Genomic DNA, 17,321 nt, shown 5'->3' on the forward strand with positions numbered 1-17,321 from the left:
TACAACATATACATGTAATTTCGCGCGGCAGCGTTTGTTTTACGCACGTGCGCGCACGAGATGCGATTCCTCGAAAAGGTCACCGCGAGATCGAGGCTCCCGAAATTCGCAGCTCACTTCCTCGTCTTCGTGCTCCTCTAAATCCTCTACCCAACTACGCTGAATAAAGAGATGCCGTTTTAAGCGGTGGCGGCTGCCTGCTTCCTCGGCACCAATTTGATCTTGAAGCCCTCCGTGCGCTTGAGAATAATGTCAGCCTGAAGTCTGAAATCGGACTCTTTGATATCTGACTTGATGCGGTAGTTCCTCATGATCGTAGACAGGATGATCTTCAGCTTCAGCATAGCGTATTTGCGACCCACGCAGGAACGAGGTCCAGCCGAGAACGGCACGAAAGCGTAATAATGCCGATTGGCGGTCTTTTCCGGCAAGAAGTTATCGGGGTCGAAAACTTCCGGATTCGGATAGATGTGTGGCTGCCGGTGCATCTTGAAGGTCGTTACTATCACCGTGCTCCCAGCTGGGATCGTATAGTCTCCCGATGCTGAAACGGCAATCGTATAATTTTTTGAGAATTGCAACAAATTATTTAATCAAAGAAGTTGGTAATGCACTAATGTTGGCAATGACTTGTATAATATTCGCATGGCGTTCAATTTGTCCGGAGCAATGCCAATTTCTCGAATATCAAAGTTTGGGAATTATATACATAAAAAGAACGGGCCTTCTTTTCATGTAGACATCTCAGTTTTAAGAACTCACCGAGTTTCAAGTCAGTTTTGATGTCACGCGCAATGACGGGCACAGGTGGATACATGCGAAGAGTCTCCATGAGGCATCGCTCGAGGTATTTCATCTCCAGTGTGTCCTGGAAGGTCGCAGGTCTGTCACTGTCGCCAAAGATCTCGTCGAGTTCTTGGATAACTTTTTCTTGAATGTCCGAATGACAGCCCATTATCGACAAGAAGAAGCTGGATGCAGCCGCGGTCGTGTCATGTCCCTATGAAAATGAATGACAGAACAGACGACTTATTAATTAGAATCGATCCTCTCAAAGTAGTCAAGCTAGTATTTATAGTCTGTTCTTATTTCAAGATCGTCTTAAGTAATATCTTAGGATTATAATGCGGCTCTCTGATCGATTCATAATATCTTAAGACAGTTTTAAATATAAGAATTGACTATGAATATCAGCCTCAGTCACATTTCGCGACGTCTACCTCGAACATAATAGTGTCGACCTGTTCCTTGACTTCTTCGTCTGTCAGGATAGAACCGTTCTGACCGGCCTCTATCAACAAATCGAGGAAAGCTTGCCTCTTTTTCTCACCAACGTCATTATCTTCTACATCGAGGTCATCTTTTAAACCAGCCGCCTGTCCGAAGGAAAGTCCTTCCACAGATGTGCTCTAAGGAATATATTATGTGTTAATAGCTTAATGCAGCTCTTTCTGAAAATTATCTAATTTGAAAATTGTCTACTTTGGTGGTCTTGTCGTTGCTATTTTGCGTATATTCTTCGATAACATTGTGTTTGCCGTTCTTGAATTCCTGCTTCTTGCGTGCAATAACTTTCTTTGTGAGCCCGTGAATGATCTTTAACAAACGGATCTGATCTTTTCCGTATTTCGTAAGATTGAACAGCCAGTCCGGTCTGAGCCAGATTTTTGTGTGACGCAGATGGAGAATGTCGCACATCCTAGTAAATGATAAGGCAATAACGAGATATCTTATATATTTCTTCAACATGAAAATATTCAAACATTTCAAGGGATAAAAATTGCATAAAAATTTTATAACATGGAAACTTGTTGATAGTGTTATAAATTCAAGATATTTTAGCCACAGGAAAAAGTCGGATCTGAGAACAGTTGATCAGAGAATTTCCAATTAAAATCGATTAAAGATAAACTGAATATAAAACAACTCCCGATGTCTTTCTTTCTCAGTTTCCAAATCTGGAATTTGCATATTGGATACTTACTTCATAACAGCCATGGCATATTCGAAGCCGCTTCGGTCTTGCGTGGTCTTGGAAACACCCATGGCGGTCTCGAGAAGGATCTCGACGGTGCACTCGGACATGTAATCGTGGCAGTCGAATTCCTTGTTGCCTTCCTTACGCATTCGTTCCACCACCGCACGCGAATTGGCGTTAAAGAGATCGATGAAACTCTTGAGTATGTTTAAGTGAAACGTCGGCGCGATTAATTTGCGATGGGCGCGCCATTTCGAACCTATGTAATAGATCACTTATTATCCATTTGTTTTTTTATAAATTATTTAATCAAAGAAGTTTGTAATATAACAGTATTCCCCATTTCTTTGCTGCGATCGAATCTAAAGTGATTCATCCTGAATATTTTTAACGAATTGCCATGATCGTGAGACGAATTAGAATACATTATTAACCCAAAAGTAATCATTTCATTTTTTTTACGTGAACGATCACCTGTGGTGTTTTTACTAAAGATTGCATTTAATTAATAATTTTTGTTTCTAATTATATTAGTGCAATCTTTTATTATACTTGTTATAATATAAAAATTCTATTGTGACGGACACATGTGATAAAACATATAAAAATTGGACTGACAATTTGTATTAACCGATGTTACATCAATGATATTAATAGAACGCAGTGGAACAAAATCCGAAGAAAAGAAAGAGAAAGAGTTATATTTCACGGAGATGTATGTAAATTTAACGTAAATTTCCACCCCCCTCCCCATCCCTGTTGTATTCGGTGCTCGTGTTTGAAGACTTTCTATTGAACACGCGGAAGTAGGAAGAAGAATGAGCGTGGGAGAAAGAGTCGGGGGGAGTGAGAGAAAGAGCAAGATAATCATTACAACACGTGGGAGAGACAGAAGATCTATACTTTATGACTGTACATATTAGAGTACACTTACTATTTAGTACTTGAACTGAAACAGACACTCAGAAAGAATGACTTTGCTGAAGTATCTAAAAATTTAGCTGGATCTGAAAATAATATTATTGAACTCAAAATAATTACATAAGAATCTCAAACATGATGAGCAATGTTGCAAAAAGTTTTGACATTTCAGCAATCAGTTTGAGAGTTTTACGTAATTATCCTAATAATTATCCAACAAAATTATTTTTAGATTTGTATCTATAATTGAAGTTTTAATTTTTTTTTAATTTTTTGCCTCAACAAAACCGTCCTTTCTGTGCATATATTTGAAGTTTGGCGAAAGCAAGATAGAAAGTGCAGTCTAGTGCAGCGACAAAGAACAAACCTGGAGAAACAGAGATCGTCGTAATTGTGCAACGCGAGGAAAGACTGCGATGCGCGCATATGTGCGGGGAAACGGAGCTAGGGAGAGAAAGCACCGTCGCGCGTGCAAATTTCCTTCCTGTTTTGCGTCCCGTGGATTACTCGGACTGATTGCATTTCACTCTCCATCCCTCTCTCCCCCGCGTTGCCTTTTCTAAATACAAGTACGTTGTGTCTCGTGCGACACATGCCACGCGCATAGGCGTCGACTCCCCAGGTAGAACAAAATCGTAATAGGATCAAAATAACATTAAATTAAAATCATTTTTCGAAAAAAATCATAATGATATCATTTGATACACTTTTGATGATAATTTTTGTGATGAATTGATGAATTCTTGATATGATAATAATTTTTAACTAAAAAATCATTATGATATCAATAAATGATTTTTGAGTTAAAAATTATTTCTCGTGTTATATATCGAAATCGCATAACGAGATTGCTTGTATTTTGCTGTTACATAAAAAAATGCATATGGAACAAATCTATTGATCTTACAGTTACGGTTACAACTGTAAAAAGATAGTAAATCAAAAGATTCGTTATTATTATAATCAAATAAAGAGTCTATTAATATTCATAAGCCGGTATTCATCATATTTCAGTTCTTATTTTAAGACTATAAATAAATTAGATACAAAGGCCGAGGTGATATTTTTTGCAATAAGTTTTTTTCAAATGCTAATAGCATCAAATCAAAGATTTGATTAAATTTAATGCTTTGAGTCACATATGTATTATACCTTTTGGCTCTTCTTTTCTAGACGTATTTCGAAGATTTCACCGAAATTAATGATTCTTTTTTCATTAATCGCTATATTAATATTTAATTTTGACTTCTGATTTTTCTATTTTTTTTTTGTTATAAACATTTTAACGCGGAAAAAAACGCTTTTTTTAAATTCAGTTGTGAAAAAAGCCCCTATGAATATACTCATTTTTAAAAATTATATTTATATTTTTGAGGTCGCTGATTACGAATATGCATTCGGTTTGTTTTATAAATTTTATTTCAATATTCTTACGTTTGTTTTATAAATTGTATTTCAACATTTTTTTATAAATTGTATTTCAATTTTTTATAAATTCATTGGTTGGATTTATATTCAATTACTTCAGAAAACCTTATTTACGGATTTTTCAGGATAGAATACGAATTGTAGTGAAAATTAAGAATTAATTTGCTTTTTTAAGCCGCTATATTGTGCTCGCCATCTTGAATTTTAATTTTTTTAGGATCTGATAAAAGATTTGATTTCAGTGACCTAAAAAACCTATAATTCTATATATTTTTCAGAGATTAATCTTTTCCTTTTTTTAATTGCGTGACTCAAAGGGTTAAGGAAATTATTAATATTTCACATTGATTGTATTAAAAAACTGAAAATGATCAGCGCGCAGTAATTTCTGAGATAAATTGATTTTTAAAAATATATAAGTATATATATATATATGTGTTAGTCTAATATCTAACTTTGACACTTCTTTATCTAAAGTAACTTCAAGATAATATAGCTTTGTAACTGGTTTATGATTATATTTAAGATTGTATTTAAGATACATTTTAAGACTGTATTAAACAGTCTTAAATATAAAAACCAACTATGAATACTGAACAAAGTCTGTTCTCACTACAAGTTTAAATAATTATTTTAAGTAATATCTTAAGATAAGCTAATATGTTCTGTGATTGGTTTATGACATTTCACTGGCAATGGTTTATTTACTTTATATACATTTTAGAATTGTACTTTAGACAGTTTTAAATATAAGCATCTAAAAATTTAGTTAAATACAAATCTGAAAATAATTTTGTTGGATTATCAAAATAATTTCAAGAAACTCTCAAGTCTAACGAGTAATATTGTAAAGTTTTGATATTTCAGCAATTCGCTTGAGTCTCCTATATAATTATTATAACGGTCTAACAAAATTATTTTCAGATCTACCTCTAGCTAAAGTTTTAAATATTTTCAACAAAATCGTCCTTTTTGAAATAAAATGCATGTACGTGCGTAACAATTTGATGTAACAACGATCGTCGACTACGCGCCAACTTTTATCGTCGACTTTCTCGATACTGTAAAAAAAGGAGATAATGATTCGCTGAGCATTTATTTAAACGCGTTGTCTGCAATTTCATGCGTACTAAATATATTAGCTTGTTAATAAACCTGTTTCTTAAATTATAGATAAATTAGATATCCTGTTTCGTAATCGTCGAATTCAACAAGAACGTCTTGTATTCATCGCTTATCTTTCTTGAATTATATTTGTGCAAGAGTAGATATTAATTTTAATGTATAAAGAAACATTTCATTTATTTGACCTTTTGTTTTATTCGATCAATTCTTACTTTCTCTAGTTGCTCTCTCACTTCACCGAATTGCAAAACTCGATCGCGCACATGATCTAGGCAAGTGCAATTACGAGAAGCCGTACGATAACATCTGAATTATGTGATCGTTATATAACTAGCCGTTAAACAAACTCGCGCGAAGTGATCTAGGAGGAAAAGGGAAGAGGAAGAAAAGAAAGAAAAGAGATGCGTGGTATGCATGACGCCTTTACCGGATGTCATGACGAGGCGCGTGAATTAACCGAGGCGGTAGCACGCGTGTTACGTGTACGCTGTGCGCTGTTACGCCTCGGTGAGAGAGTTCCGTCAATGAGAAAAAGGACCTTCACTTGCGATACCGAGAAAGTCGGCGATAAAAGTTGGCGTATAGTCGACGATCGTTGTTGCATCGAGTCTGCGCGCATTCTGCATTTCTTAAGTTTTTGTTCGTTCACGACGACAGAGTGAAACCTGTTTTGAGGATTGCGTTCAACCGAGTGCATCCATGTCTCTTTTTACCTTTGTTTTTATCCCCCAATGTTAAACAAGAATAAAAATGATACGTAAGTGAAAAAATTTTTGAACATACATTTTTGTAAAATGTATCTCATTAATTGTAAAAAAAAAACATAAAATAAATAATTTATTTGCTACAAATAAAATTTAATTTCACCGTATTTAAATAAGGATTTTTTTTCAGTAAACATTATATCTCACAAATTTTAGTATCTCATTAATAAGTTTTTAAGTGTCTTTTTCTCAATAAACTAAAAATTGATGGTCCTCATCCGAAAAATTCGGAAAGAGAAATAATAAGAGGAAAAAAGACAAGACATTTAGTTGAAATTCAATTGTAGATGAATGATTTAAATTTAATCTCAGAATTACTTGAAATAAATTAAGTTTGAATAGTGGAAATTGCTAACACTTACAATGGAGCTACGTAAAATTTCATCAAGATGTAATCTTATAAATATATAATTGTTTTGTTGTTTTACAATACAGGGTGTTTCCAAATTAAATCGCAAAACTTCGGGAGCGTGTAGAGGAGTAAAAAACTAAGAAAAAAAGTCCTATAGACATATGCTCGTTTTTGCTCCGTTTCAGAGAAATCGAAAAAAAATGTTTTTTTTACCTGCAAGATTAAATGGGGACCGTTTTCTAAATTTCTTGGAGAATGAATTTTCTGACTATTTAGAAAACATCCCATTACAACAACGTACTGAAATGTGGTTTCAATTAGATGGATGCCCTGCTCATTACAGCAGAGTCGCTAGAACCTGGTTAGATAGAAAATTCCCACAACGATGGATTGGACGTGGAGGAGCAGTACATTGGGCAACTCGTTCGCCCGACTTAACGCCATTAGATTTCTATGCATGGGGTACTCTGAAGCAAGAAGTTTATTCTTCGCCTATTCAATCAGAGCAACATTTGAGAAATCGTATCGTAGCTGCAGCGAACAGAATATCGCAAGAACAGTGCCTGGCTGCTACAAGAGCCGTGTTTGACAGATGCAATGCTTGTATTGCTGCAAGAGGTGCACATTTCGAACAAAATCTTCATTAAAAAGTTTATAAATAAAATAATTAAAATAATAAATTAAATATATTTTTTTCTTTTTTCGTGATTTCCTGCGAAACAAAGCAAAAAGGAGCATATGTCTATAGGACTTTTTTTCTTAGTTTTTTACTCCTCTACACGCTCCCGAAGTTTTGCCATTTAATTTGGAAACACCCTGTATAATACGTATATTTCAAAATTTTTTATTACACGAAATTTTTAATTATTATACGAATAAACTGAGCGGCATTAAGAGATACCCATTTTCCGAACGTAACATTCAAGCGCAAAACGATGGAAAAAAAATATGCGGAACATTCTCTAGTTGTTTATTGCTTTTCTCGCACAAAAAAGAGTTATTTATCATTGTCATGTTATACATTACGCAAAGACAGGTTTTCAGAAGCATGTTAATAAGGCAATAGGTATTTACGCATTTATAACTTTCGATTGACTTTGCGTAAGATCTTTTTCACTGTTATATCTCTCTTCTTACCCCGTTCTTCTGATGAGAGTTAATAACACTTTAACGATAGTTAAATGAAAATTACTAGCTTGAGGATAGCATATTCTACGCGTGTGGAAAATTTATTTTGCCATTAACGACGAGCTCTGAGATATCGATAGGAAGTAGTTAATACGCACCAGTAGAGATGAGGAGACCATTTCCGAGCCAGGGCTGGAAAAACCGGTATTCAGTAGACTTGTCAATGTAGACATGGCTAGACAAGATGATTTCGACATCACGCGGATCCATAAGAAAAATCAGCAGCTTTGGTCCGAGCCAGAGTTTAATAATCTGGTCGAACTCGAAGGACTTCCTGTATAAGGTACGGAATATGGCTGCAACACAGAGACACAGGGATGCGTAATCGGAAGTTACATGAACGTGTTAGTTGCGCGGTGCAAATTCACTCGGTTGTCCAATCTAAGCTACCTAATCAATGCTGCTTAATAATAGGTAACACGAAAGATACACAGAAAATACGTAATCGTCAAATTAACTTCTAATCCAATCTCGAAATTATGGCGAACGTTGGAATTAATGGTGTTAGTTGTACGATCTGGAATGTTCGCGATCTATTAACGCGATCTAAACTGCTTTTACTCATGAGAACTTCCTTTGCTACTCTCGATTATAGCAAGAATGAGGAAATCATTTAAAAAATTACTCAGCACAAAATGTAAAGTTGTTTAACTTTTAGGTTGATGTAAGTATCTCAAAATCAGAATAGTTTTGAGATGAACCAATATTGAGATCAAAGGATTGATTAAATAACCTGAGTTGAATTAAATAACCGAATTAAGATATGAATTTTATATATGTTTGTGCTCCGTTATTATATCTTTATATTATCGCCTTACTGTCCGAATTTCCTAGGAGCAATAGTGCGTTTCCAAACAACGGCAGGCCTTCCGGACCCGGGATTTTTTCCGCCAGCTCGATCATATGGCGGCGTGAAATCCTAAAGTAGATGTAGTATAGAACCAAAGCCGGTATCAAGAGAGACAGGAAAATGGCAGACGATGATAGACCATTAGACGCCGCGGCGGCAACGGACCCAGCTATCATTTCCGGTTCAGCCGCTGACATGATTTCCTAAAAAGAAGGATGTTTGATTAAATCGTTTAATTAACGTCTTTCAAAACACGAAATGCTGCAGAAAAAAGGAAAAATCAGAAACACCACGGAGTCAGGATAGATGCATGATCAACATTTTGACTGTCATATATATCAATGTCGTTAGCGGGTTAACGAATCGGACTGATCTTTAGTATGAGAACTGTAGGCATGAATCGCGTACTCTCTAAAACTTCGAGAATGAATAGTCACTCTGAAGAATGAAACCTCACTTTTAAAATGAAAATTGATCCACTCTTTTTCAAGACTGGCTCAATTTTCATTCTTCAGATTGAGATTCCACTCCAAAGCAGAAATTAGAAAGTATCCAGTCCAAATTAGACACACCTATAAGTTGTTCAGGTTGCGGGTAATATTTTGACACATTTCCTACTTACTACTATTTGTATGTAAACCGAGAATACTTTACATTGATTTTATATAGTATATATTGCACAGAAAAAAAGATTTTCTCTGCCGCAGTTAATCTTAGTTTGTTATAATATATTTGTTGCCGTAATTATAAATTTAACGTAACTATAAACTACAGCGAAATAGTTTGCTGTTGCTGCTATAATATAGATATCACAGCTAAGACATTAACTATAATACCTATATTTTAGCTGTCCATATTTTACACCTATCATTTAGTTACCCCATAGTTTTTACGACAGCTACTTTTTTTTTCCGTGTTGGAATTCCGAAAAGGCCTATTAATTCAGCCGAAAATTTTTATTTAAATAATATATTTTATTGTGTGTGATTTATTTTAATGTGAGAATTTTACTTAAAATTATATTAGAAAAACTCATTTCTTACGAATTCATGACGGACGATAAATATGTGTATATTTACATTCATATACACGGCGCAGGATGATATGTATCTCAATGCTGCGTGTATCTATTTTTGCACACAGATCAAACATCCACAAATATTTTTAAAATTATCAAATTTTAGTCATATACAATTTACACTTATTTGATAAAAGTTAGGCACAAAATAATAGTGTGACGTCAAAGAACAAAAATCTTTGCGGCAGTCAAAGATTAAAAATAATAATCGGGGGATTTCAACCACCTGTTATCTTGTCGATTCGCAATTCAAACTTCTCGAATTTTGCGCGTTGAGAGAGCGTTTTAAAGATAAAATAGAGACATGAAAAATCGACAGAACAAACTGGTCTGAAGAAAAAATCACCCTCTTTCCTCTCCCTAAAACTTGACGACAAACTTTTCACGTGTTCGAAAGTCGTTTCGAAATTAAGTATTACTTTTTTCTGCAATCGCGATAAATAATATGTGTCGTTAGACGGGTTTACTATATTAAGGCACTAGGACTTTAAGTCCTTCGTGGCTTGAGAAAATTGATATATCCTGCAGTCCCACTATGTTATCACAAGCACGAAAAAATCAAGCAAAATATATTTTATTAGAAGTCTGCTTAATCCAATGATTGGTCATTTCGAGAACTGGATTGTTTCCTTTTTTCGGTTTAATTCTCTTCATCTTTTCTTCTAACACCCACCTTATGTGTGCTGTTCACGAATATACGATCGAATCTTTTCGCTGAACCAACATCGAACTGATCTGCTTGTCTATCCGCAGTCGTTTATAAGCGGTGCTTTCGACCACCACCATCACCGCCGACTAGATGCTAATAAACCGCCGATGACATCTAAAAATAAATCTTTCATCCCCCTTTTGCCTTTTTCCACCAAATCATCTACACAGTTAATTAAAATACGCTTATATACAATTAGACTTTATTATGAAGCGTGAACTTCTGATGCAAAGCATAAAATGCCAAGACAATGTAAAACAATTTACATGAAAAAAAAAACTTTTAAAAGTCATCGCTTTATCATTTTGTTCGATTAGAAACGAAAGGTAAATAACATTCTCTCCACTCAATGATTATGCTTATTTAAATTTTTCATTGTGTTTTCGATCGCGACTTGAAGCATTTTTTGTCACTCAACAGTGACTCATCCTAAAAGAAAATTATCATGAAAGAAGAGGAGCGATTATGGAATAGGTGAGAAGAGGGTTGTAGAATACTACGATATCTTGTATAGTTTGCGTTGCATTTTGAGGGTGGCCATCGATATAACAGGACTAAATCAGTAGAATCAAATCAGATTTATCGGAATTTTTAGTACTCATTTTGTATTAAATTGTACTATTAATGATAATTGTGTGCCATTTCGAAAAAAATCGTGGCGGTGCTAGCTTAATATTAAGTTGGCAGGACCAATTCAAAATAATAAAAAAAAGGAAAAATAATATCAGAAATCAATAGGATTGAATTTGTACTATTTTGTACTACCAAAAACAATTCTATATTATATGTCATTTCCAAGAAAACAGTGGTGCTGCTAGTTTAATATTTAAGCTGGTAGAACTATAAAAAAATACAACACAAGAGCAAAAATTAACGTAACTGAATTTGTACTATAATTTGTAGAAGAAAGTCGCCGATACCGACATATCACTTTGTTTTTGGACAATATTTCTTAAACAAAAAATAAAAATAAAACTTTAAAAACGTAAGTACAAACTGAAAAGTGTCTTCTATCAGACAGTATAAGCAGTTTTTATAATACTGTTTACAATTTTGCAATAAATAATTTTTTTCATAAGGTAAGCAAAAATGAGCGTCTGACAAAATGGGCTCCAAAACACAGTAGGCAGTAACGCTATGTGTATTCATATTCTTTTTATTTTACAAGCATTACCTGTATAAAGTACCTACAAGTGAATGTATATAAGATTTCCTAGAATCTTTTCACTTCGTTATAAAACATTTTTATTGAATTATATGCATATTTATTTTATGCTATTCTGCAAGATACAAAGGAAACTACAAGCATTTAAAATGACGTAATATTATCAATAATATAGTCACTATTATTTAAACCACGCAATTTGCAAAAGAAATTGTAAGAATTTTATTTTTGCATTCGTAGAATTCGTTTTTAGCTAATTTGATATAGAAACAAGCCACAAATATACGAATTATGAGTTCGTACTTCTTTAATTAGCTAAACAGATCATGATTTTATTAGTATTAATAAAGTGCAATAGTTAGTGTCTGAGAAATAAGAGGGTGTCACTTTAGGAGACCTATATCAATATCGGCGACTTTCCTCTACCATTGAAAATAAATTGATATTTTACATGTTTTCTCCTTAAAATGACTTGATCAGTATATACTTACAATCTATGAAGCATTTTACGTCAAACCGTGCACTTTTAAAACATTATTTTATTTATTTTTTTGTCAATTTGCTAATATATTTTACAGATAAAAATATGAGATTTGTGTTCCGCGAAAAAAACGTGAGATTGTTTTTTGTGAAGTTATTGTAAGTTGCAGAAATTCACAAAAAACGTCGCTCATGCGACAACATTCAAATTATTATGTCATCGAAACCATTAGTCGTACAAAAAAAATGCAAAATTTTCCGAGACTAAAAGTCCGATTTTTAAGATCTTAAATTGTTTTATGGATGGGTTATTTTTAATTTATCATTTTCATATGAATAAATCATTTTCCATTTGTTTACAATTTTTATCAACATTTTTCATCATCAACTTGTTCCTATTTCAATTATGTGAAGTAACTCTGAAAATTTCAAAATGGAACTCGAATGAACTGTATAGTTAAAAAATTCGAGTTCCATTTTTGAAATTTTCAGAATTACTTCATAATTGAAATGTGAATATGATATTTTTACAAAATTTTTAAATTGGTGAGTTGATGAAAAATGTTGATAAAAATTGTAAACAAATAGAAAATGATTTATTCATATGAAAATGATAAATTAAAAATAACCCATCCATAAAATAATTTAAGATCTTTAAAATCGGTCTTTTGCATTTTCTTGTACGACTAATAGTTTCAACGATATAAAAATTTGAAAGTCATATAAGCAACGTTTTTTTATGAATGTCCACAACTTGCGTCAATAACTTCACAAAAAAATCTCATGTTTTTTCGCGAAACACGTGTCCGTTATCCGTGGAATGTGTTAGCAATTTAAAAAAAAGAAATAAAATGTTTCAAAAGTGCACGGTTTGACGTGGAATGCCTCATAGATTGCAAGTATAATATACTAATAAAGTCATTTTAAGGAGAAAAAAGAAATGTAAAATATTAACTTACTTTCAAAGGTACAAATTAGTACAAATTTAGTTGTATTAATTTTTATCCCAGTGTTGCTTTTTTATGGTCCTGCCATGTTAAATATTAAATATTAAACTAGCAGCGCCACTATTCTCTTGGAAATGATATATAATATAGAATTATTTTTGATAGTACAAAATAGTAATACAAATTCAATCCTATTGATTTCTGATATTATTTTTTTTCTCTTTTATTTTAAATTGGTCAGTTTATTTTAAATTCTGTCAGCTTAATATTAAGCTAGCAGAGCACCACGATTTTTTTTCAAAATGGCACACGGTACAAAATTATCATTAACAATTTAGTGCAAAATGAGTACTAAAAATTTCGATAGGTTTGATTTGATTCTGCTGATTTGGTGTTGTTAGCTTCATAGAACTATCGAAATTACTTCTTCATACTCTGCTTAGACATTATACATGCATGGCCATGAAGGGGCCAAAAATAGAAATTATTAAACGGTCGTGGAGTCTTAAATCGTAGGAAATTGATCAATCATAGTCAAATATAAGGAGAATAATCGATTATAAAAGGTCAATTTTCTACAACTTAAGACTCCACCATCGTCTATGACTCCTATTATAAACCCTGGTAGGTACACTGAAAAAAATGATGTTTAATCAACAGTATTATTTTAATTAAAAATAATTTTGTTAATTCACACACACAATAATGAAACACACTATTAATGAAACAAATACGTCATGCTCTTGTTTTAATAAAATTTTATTTGTTTCATTAATATTGTTGTTAAATCAATAAGATTATTTTTTCAATTAAAATAATGTTATTAAAAAACATCATTTTTCTCAGTGTAGATATTATAATAGACAGTTTTACAGGCGTGTATTCTTTACGTAATTTTGAGAAATATATTAGTATTAATTTTGTATTAATTTTGTATTCAAGTCTAGCTTGTGGAGATCTTGCATATGGCTTTCAAATGATAATTTTTGATAATAAAATACAAATAATAATATACTTAGTGTATATATAATGTTCTATATTGTCTCTTCTTCTTTCCTTATTCAGTTTTTTTAATTTAAAAAATAAAACGTGCTCGCGTTTTGTATACCCGACGGATTTCGTTATAATGCATAATTAGTTCTCTCTACGGTTAATAATCCTCTCCTTTAGTCTATTCAATTAGTCATTTCAATTTGTCTCTTTTAGTCATTTCAATTTATATTTCTCAATTAAATACAAAGAGAAGCGTCTTATTATTTAGATAAATTTATTTAAAAATACAATATATATGTATTAGTCCAACATCTAACTTAATCGTGTTGGTGCTTCTTTATGTTTATTCGGTGGTATTTTTTTAAGGCATTGGTGCAAAGACAAAGTGGAAAGAGTCTGGGCATTACTATTGATTCAAAGCAATTACTGCATATCTTTTCGACTACGAACAAATGTCGACGATGAACTGGTAGATGAAGTGTCCATAAATCCTTGCGAGCATCGTTTTATCCATGTTATCAAATATTAGATGTACACGAGCGATGCGAACTTTAAGTGGAACGCACTAGTTAACTATTACATTTTGTTCCTCTCTTGTTCTTTCAATTTTCGATTCCGAAGTATTGCGAGTATTTTCATATGAAAATGTTCGCTTAAAGCTAAACAAATATAAGGAAAATTCGTTTATTACGAATAAATATTTGAGTGCCACATTTAAAATGTATTTTTCCTTATATTATAATTCTATTATATATTTAAAAAAAATTCATAAATGTTCACTACGTACCGGGGCCTGCGGGAGCCCGCGGATCCCAGGGCCCGTCGGTGCATCACACCGGTTGTACCGACGTTAAAAACTATTTGATTTATTCAAATTATCAGACCTGGGCGGATGTCCAGGTCACGACTCGGTGACTTCACATGTCATTTGATAAGAATATGGCTTCATCCATTTTCTTTGCCAGTTGTCTTGTATAATATAAAGTATATCATGCATTAGTATAATAGCGTAAAAACTGTTGCGAATGTTGCAAATTTTGTGCAAGATGTACATGGTCTTTTTTATAACGTATTTTTTATAACATTATTCGCGATTCCCAATTCAGCAATTGCGGAATTTGATTTCATATAATTTTTTTTATATAACAGTACTTTATTAAATTAGAATTTACTTATCCATAAAATTTATTTATCTTGGAGTTTCCTATAAACACACATGTGAAAAATTGCAAATAAAATTTTTTATGCGCTTAATACGTCTCAATGATCGAGAATGAATTAAAATGAATTTAAATTTTTATGCGTATTTTAAGTCTCATTGAATTCAATTAAAAAAAAACTTTATTGAACTAAATTCAAAATTTATTGAAAAACAGCATTTTCTATTTAGAGTTTTGAATTGAATAATATTTATGACGCACAAAAAAAGCAGATTTTAAATTAAAGGCATAGAAATGTGCTTTCATACAATAAATGAATAAAAATGTATTCAGATTGGAAAGAATTTATTTTAACGTTTGCGAATGCGTGTTTCTAAAAATCTAAATCCATTTCAATTCATTCTCGTTTATTAGGATTTTATAGCGTTTTTTATTTTTGGCAAATATTGGTGCGCACATTAAAGCTGTTATACCAGTACACATTAAAGTTGTTACACATTACTCTAATTTGAATGTAAAAGTAGTATATTTCAACTGATAAAATACCCAATGTATATTTTATCAAGTAGCACGATAAAATATATTGAGGATTTTGCAGTTTAATTCGTTTCTATATTTTTATTAAACATACATCTTTACGTCAATTTATGTACAACGGCTTTAAAGTGCGCTAAGTTCTGCCAATGAAAAACGTTATTAGTTTGATAAACAACTCATTTTATTTTAGCATTACTATAGTCTGTGTAATGTAAATATCACATTGTTCATTGAAACATTATCCAGCGAATTGTATATTAATTGTACATAATTTTATTTGTTTATAATTATCAAATTATTGTATATCTTAATATTTTATATCTCAGTATTTTCGACACATAATCTCCAATTAAAAATATTATGATTTTATGATTTAGCCCATTACGTTTGAAATTTTTTATAAGATTATTATATTTAAAATTATCAACATCAAGGATCTAATAATGGGATCCAACTGATTTCTGTCGAAGCTTATGAAGAATTTCCGTGTGACGCTAGAAGCACTGAAACATTTCCAGGTAACGTTAGAAGCATTGGAAAATTTCTGGGTAAGGTTAGAAGCACTGGAAAATTTTCTTGAATGTATGTTTGTTATATCATGATACATTTTAATATCTAAAGATAGTAGGATCTCGGCACTAAGCATGGCGCGAGACACTACCGTGCTTTTTTACGCGAGCCGGATCTCAATAACGGCTGTCCTGATCAAGTTTTAAATATATATATTTTACATAAAACTGTAAATAGAATTTACGTGAATTCTAACACGAATTATATTAGAGAGCTTAAAGTGAATTTAAAATGTGCTTTCCGTTATAAGATAGATATGATATATGTATATTGCAATTTATTTCTATATATTAATTATACAATTTTCTAATTTTCGAAAAAACACTCATCCGAGTAATAAAAAAAGAAATAGCTTATTTTTTTATATCTCACCACCAACAATAAGATATCGTTATTAAAGAATATCTTATGAAAGTGACTGCGCAAATTATTAGTAAGTTAAGTCATTAATATTAGTTTTATGACTTATTATCCTTCCGTTCTATATATCCACATTTTCAATTTTTATTTAAATCTACATTTATTGTTGTCAATTATGTTCAATTATTCATGCGGATAATAATTATATATGTAAAGAAATGCAATAATATGTATAAAGTCAATCATATATAATGTATTTTTTGCTAGATATTGCTATGTAAATTACTAGAATTGCATCACACAGAACTCTAATTTCTAGTAATTTATTAAAATGCAAGCAATCAAGCAAGAAAACACATCGTGTACCGCTGGCTTAAGATATTCTAGCGTAAATACGTTCTCATTTACCGAAGCGGTACAATAATAAATTATGAATTTAATATTGCAAAATGTGTGTGTACTAATTATTTAGATATTTGTATCGATGATCAAAACAATAACATATAACTACACAGCTTCCGCGGATCCGATGCACTTATTCGATAGTCATGGAAATTTCCTCGAAGCTTATCTAATAAATAACAACTATAAAAATAACATGATATAACATCAATGAGCTATAATTTTACATTCAGTAATATAACTATTACGTAATACACGTGTTACACATTACATTCATATTATTATATTATATATATAAATTATAAATTAAATTA

At 32.0% G+C, this 17,321-nt stretch overlaps 1 protein-coding gene across 1 annotated transcript; it reads right to left on the reverse strand.

The window, feature by feature from the left end:
• Nucleotides 1–158: 158 nt before the first annotated feature.
• Cyp4g15 (Cytochrome P450 4g15) lies at nt 159–10,459 on the reverse strand. Its single transcript, XM_018460412.1, has 8 exons — nt 10,358–10,459; nt 8,575–8,809; nt 7,855–8,052; nt 1,985–2,237; nt 1,483–1,699; nt 1,221–1,409; nt 763–1,000; nt 159–544 (listed from the first exon to the last, which is right to left on the reverse strand). The coding sequence occupies exons 2-8, from the start codon at nt 8,801–8,803 to the stop codon at nt 180–182; spliced, it is 1,689 nt and encodes a 562-aa protein (XP_018315914.1). The 5' UTR covers nt 8,804–8,809; nt 10,358–10,459; the 3' UTR covers nt 159–179.
• Between the last annotated feature and the right edge of the window lie 6,862 nt (nt 10,460–17,321).

The sequence above is a fragment of the Mycetomoellerius zeteki genome, unplaced genomic scaffold, assembly GCF_001594055.1.
Source record: "Mycetomoellerius zeteki isolate Tzet28-1 unplaced genomic scaffold, Tzet1.0 scaffold94, whole genome shotgun sequence".
Taxonomy (NCBI): domain Eukaryota; kingdom Metazoa; phylum Arthropoda; class Insecta; order Hymenoptera; family Formicidae; genus Mycetomoellerius; species Mycetomoellerius zeteki.